A 20,332-nucleotide genomic window follows, 5' to 3' on the forward strand; every position below is an offset into this window, starting at 1 on the left:
CTAAATTTTCATTGTAATTAACATGTTTGGGAGATCATTTATGCTGAACAAAATATGACCCCATCACACACTTCAGAAATGCAAAACAACTTTTATAGGTTGTTAACAACAAAGATGCCTTATAAATTCTCACTGAAACAGTAGAACTCAGTATTTTAGCCTGAAGTGTTTAAACTTAAGCTCGGTTAACTCTTAAATGAAGCATTCTGCCTGGGTTAATTTAAATTACTTCTGATACAAGGTTTTCTTTAAGGTAGAACATAAATTTTCAGTGTGCCGAATACTACATAGCTTTTTAGTGTGGCATGGTCCAACATGTTTAGGTTTTTACCCTGTGTTAAGATACTAGTTATCCAGTTTCTTCCACTTCTCATTTTACATCTAGCTGCCTTTTACCCTTCTTGCTTCGGTTTGTTGTGATTTAGAGCACAGGAAATTAAGGATAGCAGAGAAAACTATATAACCAAGCTTCTAGAATCAGAAAATGGGCTTGTGTTCCATCTATTTTCATACATGTGCTCAATTATTTCTTGAATGGTTTGGGTCTGTATGACTTGTTAAATGCTTCTATAGATATTCCCATCATTTGTAAAACAGCTGAAGGCAAGAGAATTTGCTTAAAAATAAGGGTGGGAAAAGATTCAACTTCAGGACCACCCATTACAGCCTACTTTCATCACCAGCAAAGCAGGTTTATAAAGTTTATTAAGTAGCATAGGACTCATCTATTGTCAACCTAGAGGCCCAGTGAAGGCAAAAGGGAAGAGGCTAAGTAAGGAAACTAAAGCTCTGGTATGCCAGTTCTAAACATTAAGGCTGTGAATAGGCATGTATTAAGGACTAATACATAGAGAACCAAATTATAAATGAACCTAGTAAATTGGAGAAGATATTCAGGGCTTATAGTTTCAGTAGCTGTGCAACTTCAGAAAGCATTTGCTCTAGTTTTTCAATTTCCTATCCATAAAATGTGGAGAAATATTCAGAGCTTATAGTTTCAGTAGCTGTGCAACTTCAGAAAGCATTTGCTCTAGTTTTTCAATTTCCTATCCATAAAATGTGGAGAAATCTTCACAATTTAAGTTGGCTGTTATTTTTTTCCCCCCCTCTTAACAGATGAGGAAGCAGAGCCCTAAGTGCATAGATACCTTGCTCAAAGTTGCCTGGCTATTATAGCAGAAGTTTCACTTGAAACCTGTACCTCCTATTCCCTAGTCCTATATTCAACCATTATCTTCCTCCCTTTTAAAGAAGTCTATATCTGAAAGGACCAGTGGATAAAAAGGGCCCAAGGTAGAAGTGTAATGACAAGTACCAGACACACATCTCAGTACCATCAAGGAAAACATCCCTGGGTTATCAGATTTGTGAAAGGTACCACAGTGTAGAGGTTAACAGCGTAGAACTTTGGGTTTGAGAAAGATCAGTTTTCTCAGCCAGCATGTTGCTTTGGGCAAGTATCTTGACCTCACTGAACTTCAATTTCATTACTTGTAAAATGTAATAGTAACTACTACTGGGTAAGGGGGAAATGCTTAGCACAACGCTAGCACATTGTAAATAGTCAATAAATGTTAATAATACACAAGCATTTTGTAAGAAAATACCATTAAAAGATGAAGGCTCTCTTATAGATCATCATACTTGCATCAATTACCATGATCTACAGCCCTCATAAAAAAGATGACTTTTTTACCCAAGAAAAATGGTAGGTTTGCCTAACAGCTTTCAATGAAATATGGATTCTTCTACTTGAAAAAGGTAAGCCTAGAGAAAATAAAACATTACTATGAAAGAAAAATGTGGTCTGCTGTGCTCCTTAGTATTATTTTAAAGTGGTTTCCATTGTCTCAATACTTATCTTAGAAACAGGTATGCTGTTTTTTGCATTAAACACTCAAAAGTACACCTTCAACATGAAGTTTTCCTTTTTAAAGTTAATGCTTGAATGCCTTTGGGCATATTTTCTATTTGAAAAATTTGCTTTTTAGTTGATAATATCTCTTCTCCTTAATTAAAGCTCTTGTTCATAAACATTTTTTTTGACTAGTCCAAAGGACTGAAATAAAAGGCTAGTATGCCAGAATACAGTTGATCCTCATTAGCGGATTCCTTATTTTCAAGTTCGTACCTCCAAAGTCAACAATCACGGTGATTTCCTGGTCGGTTGTGGACATGAAAAGTGTGAAAATGAGTCACCCGGTACCTACAAAGTAATGCTCTGCCTTGTTTCAGTTTTCCTACCGTAAATAAGCATCCTTTTCGTGGTCCATTTAATGCCAAGTTGTTTGCATTTTTGTCCTTTTTATTGGTGATTTCACTGTTTAAGATGGCCCCCAAGCATAGTGAAGTGCTGCTGCCTAGGGTTCCTAAATGCAAGAAGGCTGTGATGGATTGGCATGAGTTACAATGTTATTGGCTGTGAATTTAATGTTAATGAATCAACATATATTAAATAAGATGTCTTTAAACAGAAACACTTGTAAACAAGGTTATATATTCACTGGTTGACAAAAGTGTTGTGACCAGAGGCTCACAGGAAACCCCTAGGAACCGTGGTTCAGGATTCACTAATTTAGTATTCTCAGTGACTTTATAGAACACAACTACTTTGAACAACAAGAATCAACTGTACCTTCATACCCCCTTGTCCCTGGAAACAGCCAAGTGCTTTGTCATACTCTAAATATGACAAATGAACTTGATCAGATTTTGAATGAGGAAATGGGATGGAAAATAAAAGCAGATATACCTCCATTTTGACATGTCCCTAAACACATTCCAGTGCTAAATATGACCACCTCCATTATTTTGACCTTGAAAATCTTTGTGTTCCCCATTAATAAGAACTTTAGGATGATTTAAGAAAGTTTAGATTGTAGGTAGTAGTACTTATCATCTTAGAACTGAAAATTAAGTATTCTGGCTGACCACAAAATAGCTATTTTAACCTCGGTGTTTTAGGTAGGTCCTCTGGTTATGATCCTTACATATTTTTTGTTAGACCAATAGCCATTTACCCTGAAATGTCATTTAAATATATCAGTGTATGAATTCTCGAGTCCTTAGTTATATTTTGATAACGGAGAGCTTTTCAGTTTCACTAATTGTGTTTTAACAAATGTGAAACTTGATTATGTAAAAAAATAACCAATTAAAGTAGTTTATAAATGGTCAGTCTCTTTTAAGGGGTTAGCTAAATAAAATGTACATACTTTCTCGATTAAAAACAAGACTTGTATTCTCAAATCTTTATCATACTGTTACAGTTTTTAATGTATGAAATCTGAAACAATTCAGATTTATCACTGACAAAGTGATAAATACATACCTAGATCAATTTCTTAGGTTAAGTTGTGGCTAAATTCACTTTTAAGTTCAAGGTTCTAAGTGGTTGGGGGAGTCCTCTGTACCTTGAACAGCCGCCTGTCTTAATGATATGAGCCCCTACTATAACATATAACAACCTGTGCTAATTCCATCATATTTATTACACTGTATTTTAATTATTTTCACATTGTATTTTAATTATCAGTTTATCAGTCTCCCATCAGACTGGGGATTCCTTCAGGGAGAGACTATCTTGTTCACCTTGTCTTGAAATAGGTACCAAATTATTTGACAAATGAGTAATGAACACTTCAAATGGCATGCATTTATCCATAATTATTGAGTATTAACCTACAAATATTCTATAATCCGATTTTAAATCCTCAAATTTATACCAAGGCTTTCATTTAGCTTATGCTAATTTTTAAAATGTGTAGCTTTGAGGCATTTTATTATAAAAAGCTGGTACTCATATACATAAATGAGTTAAGAACTTAAAATTCATCATACATTTACTTCATTTTTTAGCTTGACCTTCTAGTAAATCTTTAGCTTCATTGATTTTGGCTGCTATATAAGGAGATCCTCCTACAGGAAGAAAAAAAAGGAATAGTTATAATATGGACTCTCCAATTTCTGCTTCATGAAAAGCTATTCTCTTGCTTCAAGAATTCCTATGCTTATCTAAGAGGTGAAATGAGCAGAAATGAAATTTTGACTTTTTTAAATAACTGTGGCACTGGAACTGGATGACCAAAAACATGGTTAATATATTTGACCAATGGGAGGGAGATTTCCACAAAAAATGGCACCTTTTGAAAAAGCTTATATTGATAGAAATAAGATTAAAAAAAATTCTCATACTTATGTGACTTTGAAATAGTGTAAGTTAACTTTTCATGATGATCACAAGTCATAAACACCGATTTATTGTACTGTGTTATTTTAAAACCATGAAATTTTCAGAGGTGCTGAGCTTAGTTGGGAAGACCCCACTTTGCTTTATATCCTTTTCCTGTTATCAACAGTCCCTTCACGATGTCCCCTACATCTGCTTTCCTACTAAACTGCAGCAGTGATTTGAGTGATTCTCAAAAAAGTGTGGGCCTCAGACCAGCAAGCACCAGCAATCAGTAAAAAGCTTAGTTAGGATGCAAATTTATGGGCTCCACCCTAGACCTACACAATCAAGAGCCTTCCAGTTAGTATAAGCTAAGTTTTGTAAAAGGTTATGCAGTCAGATACCAACCAATTACAACCCTGTTTAAGCTCAAAACCCTCTTTCTTAATGAGAGGCTTCTCCTGTAAAGTAAAAGGACTTAAACACTGGAACATGGATTTTGTGGTCTACATTTTGGTATTCCATTTGATCTTTCAACACAGCCTAGGCTGCTTAGAAGTGTATCAGAAACTAATAAGTACATCCTATAGGTTTCTAAGTAGGTAACCACTAGTTAAAAGGTCTAAATGGATAGGAAAAAAGTTAAAAGTTTTATTAGTTTCATTAACTGAAATTCAACGTTTTCCTTAGGTAAGAATGTAGACACCCCCCAACCCGAACAGTAGTAGTAGCAGTATTTGAGACTCACTATTGTAAGTCACATCACAACTGCAGATCTCAAAACACGGTTAATGCTTATCACTACTTCCAAATTATAGTAGTTACTAGATCTGCTGATTAGTCTATAAATTTTTCACTCAGAACTTACTCTTTTAAGATACCTAAACAACAAATGGATCCAGCCTGGGAGACATTGCTCACAAACAGATCTAGGCATTTCCCTTATAATAGCCAAGAATTAGATACAAAATTATCCTATTAATAACAATTAGTTACTCCAACAAAATGTGTTAACAATAGTTTAATGATACTTACCCTTGTCTGGGTGATTTAAAAGCATAATTCGTCGATGAGCATCTCTTATTTTTCCCTTATTGGCAGTAGGGCTAATTTAAAAAGGAAAAGGTATTGTATACTTCAGAGTAGTTCTGAGTCACATTAAAAAACTATATAAAGGTCAATTAAAAATTGTGAAACTGAAAAAAAATTGTGAAACGAGTAAGTCAACACAACAGTATGAAAAGCTATTTGGGAACCTCTTCTCTAACACACTAGGAAGATTAATATTCTGAATCACAGAACTAAAAAGAGCTCCTTAGAAAAATAAGGCATTCTTAAAAATTTAGTTGAACTTTTAACTATTCATTACAACAATCCTTTTATTGAAAAGTATGTTTAAATATGTTTAAGTATTTGGAAATGAAGGCAGAATTTCATCACAAAAAATTTTGTTACTCCGTTACAGAGAACAATATTGAGCACTGTGATTATCTGTTGAAAAATCTACCTTCAATGAGTTAAAAAGTACTCATGCGTCATTAGACCTTCTCATTGGACTTTTGTAGGGAATCTTTAGATCTTAAAAATGTAATAGATGGAACTTCCCTGGCAGTCCAGTGGTTAAAACTCCATGCTTCTACTGCAGGGGGTGTGGATTAGATCCCTGGTCAGGGACCTAAGATCCCGCATGCCGCACAGTGTAGCCAAAAAAAATAATAAAAATTAAATAAAAATGTACATAATAGAATAACTCTCTCCTAATAAAAGAGAGAAGGTCTTTCTTACACTTGCTTATAGCTCTAAATTTGGAAGAAAAATATTAAAAATGTGAGGAATTATTTTACCTTACACCTAGTATTAATGCTGCTTCCCGTTTTGTCATTTTGGGTTCAAACCCACCTCTGTAATAGCCACCACTGAAGGCCTGAAAGCGGAAATACATTTGTAAGAAAAGATTATCAAAATAAACTGAAAGCTGCTAAAAAATGTCTATAAATGTTCACAGAACCAGCAGAAAAACTAAGACACTTCAGAAAACTAAGTGCAGTTCCTATGGTATTTTAACTTTATAAATAGCAACAAATATTTTAATGATCATTAAACATCCATATTTTTCCCCCCCAGACAATCTAAACTGTCTTGACAAGACAAAATAACAGTGCCTCAAAGCCAGTTCTTCTGGGAGTGAAGGGAAGATTATTCCAAGCTAGCCATGTTCTAGATAAAAATTTGATCTCAGAATATGACTACATGTTTTAGAACAAGTGCTTTAGAGGATTCAGAGATCTTTTGAGACAAGTGGTTCAAGGACATTTTGAGGTTCAAGGCAACTACTAAAACAAGACTTTAAGATATATATTGAGAAAATCAGGCTATTAGATCCACTGACCTTGGTATGTCAGAAATTATATTGGTAAAACCTACCATTACCCTACTCTGTCACATTCAATCATAACAATAAAAAGCAATACTCTACAGGCTGTCAAAATCATATTCGTTCTGAATTTAGACCACAGAAGGTATGATCATCACATTCAGTCATACTCTAGAGCCTAATTAACTGAAGTGTTACCCAAGTAATCTCTGTTAGGGAGTGCCAGAGCCACACAGTAAAAATGGATCACTTCAGACCCCTAGATCCCTCTGTGTTTGTGATGCAGAGCAGATGATACTGAAGGTAATGGTGTATGAGCAATAAAGTGATATTAACTTTCATGATACTAAAACTGTTAACACCTCTTCCCCAAATCTGTCACATGTAACATTTGATTCTTTAGGGTAGCACCATTACAAAGCTCAGAACTTCTAAACCTTCTTTGTGGGAAGCAAGAGAAGGGGTCCAAAGCAATCACTTAGAACTTCATGGATGTCTGGCTCTAGGCTTCATACACAGACAGCAAAGAATTGGCAAAAATGTTGAATAAGAAGCCTTACAGATTTTGGTAGACTTTGAAAAACTTGTTTTACTTGAGGCTCCATATGCTTCACGGCTTGCAAAGCGTAACGGCCTAAAAACAAAAGCAATAAAATAATTAAAAAGTCCGCAATCTCCTCTACTTCAGTTCCACCCCCAAACCATAAACAAACCTGCAAATCCTGCAGCAGCAATGGTGAGTCCAACTGCTACCACTGTACTGGCCTGGTAAAGGGAAGCAGAGTAAATATTCATTTCTCTCATTCTCACCCTTCCCTATCATGCCCATTCTCCCATTCCAATTTATTACAAGTTTTATTTCAACGGGAGAAATAACTTTTAGGATGAAAATATTCTGCCCAATGATCCTGCAAATTTTATATCCAATGCATTGAAAAGGTATGGGATTTTTCACTCAGGAAAAAAAAAGGCAAGTCGATTTGCTTATTTACTTATATACAACAGTGAAAAGGATAATTCCCCTCCCCTTGAAAACTTCTCTTTCACCTCCGGGCAAGTGAAGTCACATTAAAATTCAATCAAGAGCAACGGAAATAAAGTTTCTGCCAGAGAAGGGAGAACTGTTTACAGAGGTTTCCTGTAAATTCTGATTCACCGTTAAACGTAGGCTTAACTAAGAGACTAGCTTCTCATAGCACCTTCGGCCAAATACGTTCAGGAATAGAGAAGAGGTGTGTCAGCAAGAGAAAAGGGGAAAGACAGAGCAATGTAGAGAAAGGACTGCGAGGATGTGTTAGGGGAACAGCAGGTATAATCAAATGCGTTTCCACTAACCTCCGAGCCCCACGGACGGCAGGCACAAAGGCCCGAGAGGGGTGAGGCAACAGCTCTGTGTCCTAGAGGGTGACTCTCCGGGGCGCTACACCCCCAGCTCTGAGTCGCATTAGGGAGACATCTGCGGCTCCTCTCCTCCCAGACCTTGAGCAGAGGTTAAGGCCTCGGCCTGAGATCGCCCAAGAGGCCGGAAGGCGGAACTCACCATGGTTCCCGCTCGGCTCCTCTGCTTCCACCGGGAGCGCGGTTCTTCCCACCCCACCAACTCTACGCCTCTACCACAAAGCGACGCGGCCACCCCCAGCACGTACAAACCGCTCAGACGCGGGAGCCCTAGGAAATACGGCAGGGACGGCCGTAAACTAGGCCGGAAAACTGTCGTAAAAGGGGACAGCGGACGGGAAGGAAATGGTCGCTCAAGCCGTGGGCAGGTGGAGAACACGACTTCGGATTGGTTGGTGGGTGGGCGGATCACCTCCTTACTGGGCTCAAAGGTGGGGCTTCTCCTTTTTTTGTCCTTTGCGCCTGGGCCTAGAGTATTTAGAAATTCTTTCGGGGAAGGGTATTGGTATAGAAGGGCGTGAGCGTAGCTACGGTGTAGCTACACTCTGAACTTTTTTTTTTTTTGCCTGCATATTAGCATCTCCATTTGGCATTTATTTTGTTTATAACTGCCAAGAGTAATGAATATTCTTAAACATGCCGTAACAAGTCCACCATGAAGGCAAATAAGTATGTAGCGGCACAGTATAGCAAAAAGATGTTCCAGAAAATCAAAGGAGCAAACCACATTGTTTCGGGGGTTCTGTAGCATTCATTTATTTAGAATAATTTGTTTAAATATGTGACTTGACAGGAACTTGTGTGAATGTTTGGGGTTTGGTTTTGTGGAATGGAATTACTACTTCAAGGACAGTTAATATTCTGATCATGGGATCTCAAAATCACCACAACTGAAAAATGCTATTTAAAATTTCTCCCCTTCTCAAAGTAAAAAGTAGGGTTTGGGTTTGCCCTTACAGAGTATGTTTCATATATCCCTACATAAAAGGAGAAGAGAAGAATAATGGAGACAGTAATGGAAAATTTACAATGTGACGTTTGGATGATCAAAATAAATTTGGAGTTAATTCGCACTTCAAACTTACAAAGTATTAGGAGTCTGTTTACATTGCAATGAAATTCTGCTTTGATGAGGTCATTGGTTATTAGACAAATATGTGAATTTGTTGGCTTTCTTTTCCTCATCTATAAAAAGATTCTGCATTTGGATCTCCAAGATAGCCATGAGATTTTTGTAATGAAATTTATTGTCAGCAAACGATCCAACACTAAGACCCTAGTGTTAAGTGTGCATCTTCCTCTTTTGCCCCCTTTTATCTAGTTTTTAACCCAACAACTACAAAAGAAATAAGTGGGACATAAGACCTTGGGACCAAAATGGCCAGAAAAAACTAGACTGCTATGTTCAAAATTTCCTGTTATGTATAGTTTTGATATATACAAACTATGATATGCAGCTTGCTTGAGGAACACAAACCTAACCTCAGGAAACCAGTGGTGGACAACACAGGGAGACATTTGAAGTGGAGATGGCTCTGTTTTGGGAAGCAAATCAAACTAGATGCACAACCTGTCTCTGTCACTTACTAGTTGTGTGAATTTGGACAAACTTGTCCAAAAGGAATAACTATTCCTGACTCTGAGTTTTCTCATTTGTAAAACAAGGGTAATGATGGCTACCTTGCTAAATTTTTGTAAGGATAGAGATGTACATTGTGTGTTCTATACATAAGTATCACTCAATGTAGCTGTTATTATTATGAGGGAAGTCAGAGTGCAAATTGGTGTGCAAAGGCCTTCCCAATTCTCATGACACTTCACTCATGGTTGCAAGCCTGGTAATCCCTTCCCTACCCACTAAGGGCATGGAAAGAACCCTTAAAAGCAATTTTAAAAAATATCTATTGACTGGGACTTCCCTGGCGGCACAGTGGATAAGAATCCACCTGCCAATGCAGGGGACACGGGTTTGATCCCCGGTCCGGGAAGATCCGACATGCTGCAGAGCAACTAAGCCTGTGCGTCACAACTACTGAAGCCCGCACACCTAGAGCCTGTGCTCCACAACAAGAGAAGCCACTGCAAGAAGAAGCCCGTGCACCGCAACGAAGAGTAGCCCCCGCTCGCCACAACTAGAAAAAGCCTGCGTGCAGCAACAAAGACCCAATGCAGCCAAAAATAAGTAAAAAATTAAAATCTTTAAAAAAAATGTCTACTGGCTGATGAATGGATAAATAATCACTCCTTGTTTCTTCTAGCTTATGGTGTCTGCTAGCATACCTTGACTTGTGACAGCATAACTTCAATCTTCAAGGAGGGCCAGTGTCTTGAAATCCCTTTCTACTCTGTTTTCGCGTTGCCTTTCTCCTCTATGTGTAGAATCTCCACTGCCTCCCTCTTAAAGGATACATATAATTCCATTTAGACTCCTATAATCCAGGATAATATCCCCATTTCAAGATCCTTAACTTAATCATAGCTGCAAAGACTTTGTCATATAAGGTAATATTCATGGGTTCCAGGTTTTAGGACTTGGTATCTTTGGGGGCTATTATTTCATCTACCATAGAGAATAAGAGAAGACAGAAGAGGGGACTAGCAGGGACAAGAGAATGAGAAAAGACTCAAGCACATATGGTCAATTTCTTCTTCCACATTTGTCAACCAGGCAAATCACTTCTTAGGGAGGAATAAGTGAGAGATGAGAGGGAGTAGCTAGAAGTACTCTTGAATTGTGGCTTTGAAACACTTTCTGACCATAATTCTTAGTAAGAAATATTGGGTTGGCCAAAAGGTTCGTTTGTTTTTCTTTCTGTAAGATGGCTCTAGTAGTGCTTAGTTGTCTTTCTTTTTTTAAAAAAAAATTATTTATTTATTTATTTTTGGCTGCATTGGGTCTTCGTTGTTGCGCTTGGGCTTTCTCTAGTTGTGGCGAGTGGGGGCTACTCCTCGTTGCGGTGTGTGGGCTTCTCCTTGCGGTGGCTTCTTTTGTTGTGGAGCACAGGCTCTAGGTGCGCGGCCTTCAGTAGTTGTGGCACGCAGGCTCAGCAGTTGTGGCTCGTGGGCTCTAGAGCACAGGCTCAGTAGTTGTAGCGCACAGGCTTAGTTGCTCCGCGGCATGTGGGATCTTCCTGCACCAGGGCTCAAACCCGTGTGCCCTGCTTTGGCAGACGGATTCTTAACCACTGCTCCACTGAGGAGGCCCTGCTTAGTTGTCTTTAGCTTCATTTGAAACAATTCTTTTAGACTGTATTGTGACAGCTGTCATAACAGCATGCATTGTAAACAAAAAACTTATCAAAATTGGTGAATTTTTGTGTAGCCATTTTAATATTGAAGATGGAAGAAAAAAGCAACATTTTTGGCATATTATGCTTTATTATTTCAAGAAAGGTAAAAACACAACTGAAACACAAAAAAGGATTTGTGTAGTGTATGGAGAAGGTGCTGTGACTGATTGAACGTGTCAAAAGTGGTTTGCGACGTTTTGTGCAGGAGATTTCTCGCTGGATGATGCTCCACGTTTGGGTAGACCAGTTGAAGTTGATAGCGATCAAATTGAAACATTAATTGAGAGTAATGAATGTTATACCATGGGGGAGATAGCCAACATACTCAAAATATCCAAATCAAGCATTGAAAATCATTTACACCAGCTTGGTTATGTTAATTGCTTTGATGTTTGGGTTCCACATAAGTTAAGCCGGGGGCGGGGGAGGGGGACCTTCTTGACTGTATTTCCGCATGCGATTCTCTACTTAAATGTAAAGAAAATGTTCCGTTTTTAAAACAAATTGTGACGGGCGATGAAAAGTGGATACTGTACAATAACATGGAACAGAAGAGATTGTGGGCAAGCGAAATGAACCACCACCAACCACACCAAAGGCCAGTCTTCAACCAAAGAAGGCGATGTTGTGTATATGGTGGGATTGGAAGGGAGTCCTCTATTATGAGCTCCTTCCGGAAAACCAAATGATTAATTCCAACAAGTACTGCTCCAATTAGACCAACGGAAAGCAACACTCGATGAAAAGCGTCCAGAATTAGTCAACAGAAAACGCATAATCTTCCATCAGGATAACTCAAAACCGCATGTTTCTTTGATGACCAGGCAAAAACTGTTACAGCTTGGCTGGGAAGTTCTTATTCATCCACCGTATTCACCAGACATTGCAGCTTCGGATTTCCGTTTATTTCGGTCTTTACAAAATTCTCCTAATGGAAAAAAGTTCAATTCCCTGGAAGACTGTAAAAGGCACCTGGAACAGTCCTTTGCTCAAAAAGATAAAAAGTTTTGGGAAGATGAAATTATGAAGTTGCCTGAAAAATGGCAGAAGGTAGTAGAACAAAAGGGTGAATACGTTGTTCAATAAAGTTTTTGTTGAAAATGAAAAATGTGTCTTTTATTTTTACTTAAAAACGGAAGGAACTTTTTGGCCAACCCAATATATTTTACCTTCTAACCCTAGGAAACAAATACACAGTTGAATGCGTGTGCGCACAGACACACACACACACACACACACACACACACATGCATTGAATTTAATGTGAATTTAAAGGAAATTAATGTTTTTGAGACAATACTTGTACTTGCTTCATGAGATGCGTGCTGGTCTTTTCTATTTCTTAAAAAAAATGCCAGGAAACCCATTAAGTTCACAGCCCACTAATTGGTCATGATCTGAAGTTTGGAAAACATCACTCCATAAAAATCCACCTTTGGAAATATGATGCCAGGCATATAAAAGTTGTTTTTTTCCCCTAAAAACTATGTGCCAGGCATTGTGCTAAATGCTTTATGTTGATTATTTCACTTCACTCCATGACAGTAATATTTATTTCTGTTTTGCAGATGAGGATATTTTGCCAAATACATTTGTTTTCCCCTCCAGATCCCTTCTCTACTGTTTTCCATTCTGCTCTGTGTCCCAGAGGAGCACAGGAGGCTAGGAGGCTGACCTTAATGGACTGCATCAATGGGCTCCCTTGTCTTCTGGCTTGGGGTTCAGTTATGTCTGTGATCAGAAGATCGGAAGGCAGGAGGACAGTGAGTTCATGGTCTTCATTTCTCCATTTTCCTCTCTGATGGTTGCCAAAGGCTGGCTGAGTTTTTCCACTGCAGAATGCAGTTCCTGTTGTGTGTCTTCAGGTAATTACTCTCACTCCTTTTCTTTTTCATGTATGTCTAAGGATAGTAATGACTCCATTGGCGTCCAAAGCCATGCTAGACACTGGGCACTTGATCATCATTTGCTAATTTCCCTTAATCCTGTCCATACCTTCATAAAGAGTCCTTAATTAAAATTTCTTCAGTTACTCTATTGGGGGATGCCATCTGTTTCCAACGTGGATGGTGACTGTTATAAGAGGCTACTGCAATCAAGTAGGAGATGATGGTAGCGATGGAAGTGGAAAGAAGTGGCTGGACTCCTGCTTATATTTTGAAGGAAGAGCTGATAGAATTTGTTGATGGATGAGATATAGTATGTGTGAGAGAGAGAAAGTATTCAAGAGTGACTCCCAAGCAGTAGGCTTGATTAGCTGGAAGGCTGGAGTTGCCACTTAATGGGACTGGAGAGACTTCAGGAAGAGCAAGCTGGCGGTGGGAGCTTTTGTTGTGTTAAGTTTGAAATAGCAACTAGATATCTAAGGAGTTTCAAATAGGCATTTGGATATTCAAGTCTGGTGTCAGGAGAGAGGTCTGAGAGTCATCAGCCCATAGATAGTCTTCTAAGGCCATGGAACAGATGAAATCATCCATTGTATGAGTGGAGAGAGAAGAAGAGGAATAAGGGCTGTGTTTTTGTATTGTTCATATTTGGAATTTGGGGAAATGATGAAAAGCCAGGAAATTAGACTGAAAAAGCGTGACCAGAAACTAGGTGAATGTGGTGTCCTAGAAGCCAAATGAAGAAAGTGTTCAGTGGAGGAATTGTATAAAATACTGCTAATAGTCAAAAAAAAAAGAACAACTGAGAATTGGCTACTAGAGATCTTTGGTGATATTTATGAGAAAAGTTTCTGCAACACAATGGGGACAAAAGTCTGACTGGAGTGGATTCAAGAGAGGATGGGAAGAGAAAGAGTGGAGATATGGATTATAAGACATCTCATTCAAGGAATTTTGCTGAAAAGGGAATTAGAGAAATAAATTAGAGAAATCAGACAGAGAAGCAGTATAAGGAGAGGTTTTTTGCTTTTGTTTTTTTTTTTTTTAAGATAGAAGAAATAAAAGCATGTTTATCTGCTATAGGAATGAACTTACAGAGGGAAAAATTAGACAAAATTCATTGAATTATATAATTTAAGAATGAGAAGGAAATGTAGAGACCCTTTCCACCTCAACAGCTTTGTTTTATAAGTGAGGAAACTGAGCCTCAAAATGGTTGGCTGACTTTTCTAAAGCCCTGACAGAGTCCAGTAATTGCTCACCCTTATTGTCCACTTTCCAGATGTATATAATGTTTGGGTCATGAGAGGGTCATAGAATTGCCTTTCTCTATATTTCCTTACCACCCTTAAGGAATTTGCTCACATCTGGGTCAATGGAGTCTAAGTTCCTGACTAGCAGCCATTTAGCCCATAGAATCTCTTGTAGGCAGCTGCTCACAATGCTATATGATGTAAAACTAAATGTCACTCAGTACATATTTAGTTCCCTTCCCTTCTCCTTCATTCCACCCCGTTTAATCTTCTTCTTTTCCTCCTTACCTTCAGTGATCCTACCATGACCTGACAATCTACCAATGGGGATTCATCCTATTGTTCCCTGTTTGGAAGTGAATATTCTTAGTAAATTATCATACTGAGCTATGATCAACAGACTCCTTCATGAAGTGTTTTAAGAGATCCTTTCGCTATTATAGCTTGTAAAAGGAATGCTCTAATTCTGGTGCAGAATGGAAGGAAGAAAGGAGATATTTAGAGCAAGTGGGATGGAGGACAGGCCTGGGTAGGAATGTGAGGGCCTAGGGCAGTGGAGAAGCGGAGGGGATGTTGGAAAGTCAGAAGGGAAGGCTGAGGTTCAGCCACCCTTTCCTCCTGTCGGCCTTATCTGCATGCAAGTCAGGCGATCCCACCCTGCCTTGTGGCTATTGTAAAATAATTTATAACCATTTCTCCTGTGATTTTCTTTCCTTTTTCTTCAACTTGTTTTATTTTTTCCTTGCTGCGTCTGTTTTAGTCTGACTTCCTACTTTCCTTTCTAATTACAAGAACTGTTGTCCTTATCAAAGTCCAGAGCATGTGAGTGGAGGGCCAGTCAGAGAATTGCAATGTGTCTGACCAGAGTGACAGCACCCAGAAGGCATGTATTTCTGGATAAAGGCTCTGCTATCTTCTCAGCCTGTGAGGGAGGAAAACTGAGGCGTTCAGGATTTCAGCGGAAAGTTGGAAATTGGAGTGGACTAGATGTGTTTTTTCCCAAATGGAGATTTCCCAACCAACCCGCCATTTCATTCCGCATTGCATGTCTTTTTCCATTGCCTTTCTCAGTCTTTTCCCCCCTTCCCTAGCCCGAGTTCCACTTGTATGCAGCAGCTTTATGCATTGAATAAATCAATCCTTCCCTGCTGAGCTGTCAGCAAATGGAACTGACCAACAGAACAGTCTGTGTAAGTGTGTCTTGTGGCTGGGCTAGACAGACAAGTGCAATTATTTGATTGCTGGAGATTGCCACTAAATGAGGGTGAAATAGTGGGTCTGAGACTTGTTGGTGAATATTATTAATAATATAGTGTCATGCATTAATAACATAGTGTCATGTGAAACAAAGCTACACTAGAGAGTCTGTCTGAAATCCCATTTTCAGTCACATTTTCAGGGAGCTAGCTGGTGGAGGAGATGGGAAATAATAAAGCAAGGTTTCTTTAAGCAGCTGGTTGGGAGTTTCAGTCTGACCTAGGCTGAAGTTAAGAGAATATGCATTGCTGTCATGAGTGTTTTGGTGGCTGGAGTGAAGCATGGGATTCATCTCTGGCTAATTGTCATAAAATTACATTACTATAGTCCTTCGCTATGAAAAATCATCTTCATTCTCATCATTAGAATCCTTGAAGAGAGGCCAATTGCAAAAACTGCATGAAATTCTTTCTGGCAACTGTGATGTCCTCAGTTACTGCATAGTCCATTTCCTTAGCCCACCTACCACAGACAACCCTTCCAGACTCCTCCACTTCTCCCTTCATAAAACTCCTAGTCATGCCAAATGGGATTTGTCACCTTTATTCTCAGATGTGTCCTGAAGTCCACTGCCCCTGGGCTTGAGTAAAAGTAATTCCCTTCATTCCAAGTGCCTTTCCCCAACCCCAGCTCCGTCCATCAGTTGAAGGCCTAGATCAAATTTGCCTTCTATGAAGTCTTCTTTGTTCATTTGTCTGGAACAGGTGTCCACAAACTTTTTATGTAAAGTAACAGTAAAATTTTAGGCTTTGCCATATGCAGCCTCTATATTCTTCTTTGTTTTCTCAAAATGTAAAGACTATCCTTAGCTCATGGTCCATTCAAAAACAGGCCACAATGAATTTGGCTCATGGACCATAGTTAGCCAATCCATGGTCTAAGGTGATCTCTTCTTTCTCTGAAGTCCTATACAATTTTGTTTGTGTTATACGTGCCGCTTATCACATCTAGCCTTGTATATAAATTATTGGTATACAAGTATTTTCTCTATTGGACTGAAGATCTTTGAGAGTAGAAATTAAATCTTGTATACTTTATTTAACCCCTACAACATCTATTATGGTATCTGAACACAGAAGGTACTCAAATGATATTTTTAAATGAATGCATAAATTACTTATAATATCTTCCAGCAAGAACATAATTTATTTCCCAACTCTTCCAAGCCCTTAATTTTCTGATAGGTAGGTCTTCCACCTCTATCCTGATCCTGGACCCCTTAATAAGGCTATGAGCACCATAAATGGAACTGGTAATTAGACACAGAATATTGTTTTCATTTATTAAATGTTGTATTCATTCAACACTTATTACATGCAAATCTCTGAGAAAACATCAATGGATAGACAGAAACTTCAGCTGCTGTGGTGCTTTACAGTCTAGGCTGAGAAGCATGAGCTTAATATTAGCTCTCCTCCTGATATGTCTCAATTTCACTTTCCTAGTTTTTCATGTCATTTACATAATAATAATACATTTTGCCAGTTGGTTTGCCAGGGTGCAGGAAATAATAAAACTATAATAGTAGAAGCTGACATCTATTGCACACCTTAGATAGTTATAGATATTCTTTTTTTTTTAAGTTTTCTTTTTTTTAAAAAATTAATTAATTTATTTATTTTTGGCTGTGTTTGGTCTTCGTTTCTGTGCGAGGGCTTTCTCTAGTTGTGGCGAGCGGGGGCCACTCTTCATCGCGGTGCGCGGGCCTCTCACTGTCGCGGCCTCTCGTTGTGGAGCACAGGCTCCAGACGCGCAGGCTCAGTAGTTGGCTCACGGGCCTAGTTGCTCCGCGGCATGTGGGATCTTCCCAGACCAGGGCTCGAACCCGTGTTCCCTGCATTAGCAGGCAGACTCTCAACCATTGCGCCACCAGGGAAGCCCGATATTCTTTTTAATATGTACCACCACTTAAGGAATTTAATGAAGCAATTCATTGCATTTATTTATTTTGTTGTCAATCTGGATAAACTGGTGATCACAGCTGTCACTTAACCAGATAACAGGAGATAAATCAATCAACTGGAGGCTATATCTTGATCACAAGCTAAATTAAGCAACATCATTTAGAATAGGCATATTGTGCTTAATAATTGGTGGAGGTTTAAAAAAATAACGGACTTAGTAAATGAAGGTGTGGAGATTTGGTTTAAGGTCTGTTTGAATCCTAAGCCTCATCTTTACAATGTAATCAAAATATTGTTGGATCACATTGAGTTTCATTCTGAGCACAGATTTGCACTGAAATGAATGACAGTGAAGCAAAAAATAAAAATAAGAAAGATAAGCAACTACACATACAATTAGCTGAAAGAAATTAAGATATTTTATGGTAGTCTCTAAAGAAAATATCAAAAAAGGAGTAAGTTCTTAGTAGTCAGAAGAATTTCCTTAAAGTCCTCCTTCCTTATTGTATCTTTCTGTCTGCCTCATGTAAAGTCCATTGCCAGACAAAACTCTTAACTCTCCCGATTCTCCCCCAAGGCTGTTTGCCCAGCTCTTTCTCCTCTTGCCACCACTCCTCAATCAATCTGATTCTCTTCTCCAGTTACTCTCTGCCCATCCAAGGTTTTCCCATTCTTTTATATTCTTTCCCTTTCTGCAGTGCACACTGTGGTAGGTCAGAAGCTAAGATAGCCGCCAGGATTCCCAGCCACTGGTGTACACCCCCTGTATGATCCTGTACCCTTGGGTGTGGGCTGGACCTGTGAATATGGTGGGAACATGGCCCCCTTGATTGATTACATCAAAGTGGCAAAGGTGATGTGATAGTTCACTTCTGTAATTTCACTTTATGTAAGACCATTGTAGCAGACTGGAGTGAGATTCTCCTGCTTGCTTTGAGGAAGTAAGCGATCATGTTTTAAAAGGTCTTATGGGCAGGACCTGAAGGTGGCCTCTAGGAGCTGAGATCAACCTCTACGAGCTGTTAGCAGTAACAGCTATGACTGCAAGAACTGAATTCTGCCAACAATTTCAGTGAGCTTGGAAGACACCTCCAACCCTCAGATGAAATGGCAGCCCTAGCTGGCGCCTTGATTTCAGCCTTGTAAGACCCTGAGCAGAGAATTTAGATACAATGTGCCTAGACTTCTGACCTAGTGAGATAATAAATGTTATTGTAAGCCAATACATTTGTGGTAATTTATTATACAACAATAGAAAATGAATACATGCACATTAATTTGGTTTGTGTGATAAAGTCCAAAAATATCAGGGGAAAGGGAAAGGAGTGTATTTATGTTTCATACATTTCTATTTTTATGTTTGTTACATCATTATTCCAGTGGTTCTACTCTGTTTTCCCCACTATAATACACAAACAATACACCTGAAGAATGTGATACCTTTCCATCACAATAGTGGCTCCCTATACCTGTAAATCTCCAAGGGTGGAGCTAAGGCTTGTGTAGTTTGTCAAAGTCCCCTGGTGGCTGGGATATGCTTTGGGTTGAAAACTACTGCACTATAATATTTTAGGGACTGCTAAAACTGGGTCTGCTACCCATCTCTGGACTAGATCATACATTGACTTTATTTGATTTCAATGAGCTGGCAATTTTAAGTTATCAAAGTCAGAGACCAGTGAGAAAATTTTCACATGCCCCATCTTCATGATAAAACAAAGTGCTAGACATTACCTAGATATAATCTGCCTTTCTCCTGCTCCCTACCTCAAGAAGGTATTCTTCAATCATCAAATCAGTTCTGGGCTTCCAGGAAAGTTGTTATGGCTCTCTTGGTAATTATAGGTAGCTGGTAGGGGGGATACCTGCAAGCATCCACAGACCCAATGGTCTCCTATTTGAGAGAGGTGCTGGTGGAAGTGGTGAAGGCATTATGGCTCCTTTCATTCAGTTTGTTCATTGTAGATTAAAGTGACATCTAACAACTCCTCTTTCTGGTTGAGGATGTAAAGAGCTGTGTTTCTCTCTATTTTTTCTCCCCTTTTTTTGGTCAGTGTTCATGCGGAGAATTAAATTGATTTCTTAAAGTTAAGACAGTTTTGCATTCCTCAGCTGGATCATGGTATATTTATTCTTTTTATGTATTGCTGGATTGGGTTTGCTAATATTTTATTTAAGGTTTGCACATACGTTTACTCAAGATATTGGCCTATAATTTGCCTTTCTTGTAATGTCATTTCAGGTATTGATGTCAAAGTTCAGCTGGCCTCATAAAATGAATTGGGATGGGTGGTAGGCTAGAAAAATGACCCCCCAAATGACATTCATGACCTAATCCCTGGAATCTATTAATACCTTATTTGGAAAAAGAGTCTTTGCAGATATGATAAAGTTAAGGATCTTGTGAAGAGATTATCCCCAGAAGAGAGAGGCAGAGGGAGATTACACACCGAGGAGGAGAAGGCAGTGTAAGATGGAGACAGAGATTGGACAAGCCAAGGAATATCAACAGCCTCCAGAAGCTTGAATAGGCAAAGAAGGAATTCTCTCCTAGAAGCTCCAGAGGGAGTGTGACCCTGCTGACACCTTGATCCAGTGAAACTGATGTTAAAATTCTGGCCTCCAGAACTTTGAGAGAATAAATTTCTGTTGTTTCAGGCCAGTTTGTGGTAATCTGTTACAGCAGCCATAGGAAACTAATATATGCAGGGTTCTTTATTTATTATATTTTAAAATTCTCTAGAAGAATGTGAAAAATTGATATAATTTCTTCCTAAAACGTTTGGTAGAAGTCACCAG

At 38.7% G+C, this 20,332-nt stretch overlaps 1 protein-coding gene across 1 annotated transcript; it reads right to left on the reverse strand.

The window, feature by feature from the left end:
* Window positions 1-3,470: 3,470 nt before the first annotated feature.
* Window positions 3,471-8,236, reverse strand: DNAJC19 (DnaJ heat shock protein family (Hsp40) member C19). Its single transcript, XM_007195368.2, has 6 exons — window positions 8,086-8,236; window positions 7,259-7,310; window positions 7,106-7,179; window positions 6,016-6,095; window positions 5,207-5,277; window positions 3,471-3,918 (listed from the first exon to the last, which is right to left on the reverse strand). Exons 1-6 carry the CDS (start codon window positions 8,086-8,088, stop codon window positions 3,848-3,850), a joined length of 351 nt encoding a protein of 116 aa, XP_007195430.1. The 5' UTR covers window positions 8,089-8,236; the 3' UTR covers window positions 3,471-3,847.
* Window positions 8,237-20,332: the final 12,096 nt, after the last annotated feature.

This window comes from Balaenoptera acutorostrata, chromosome 4 (assembly GCF_949987535.1).
Source record: "Balaenoptera acutorostrata chromosome 4, mBalAcu1.1, whole genome shotgun sequence".
In the NCBI taxonomy this organism is placed as follows: domain Eukaryota; kingdom Metazoa; phylum Chordata; class Mammalia; order Artiodactyla; family Balaenopteridae; genus Balaenoptera; species Balaenoptera acutorostrata.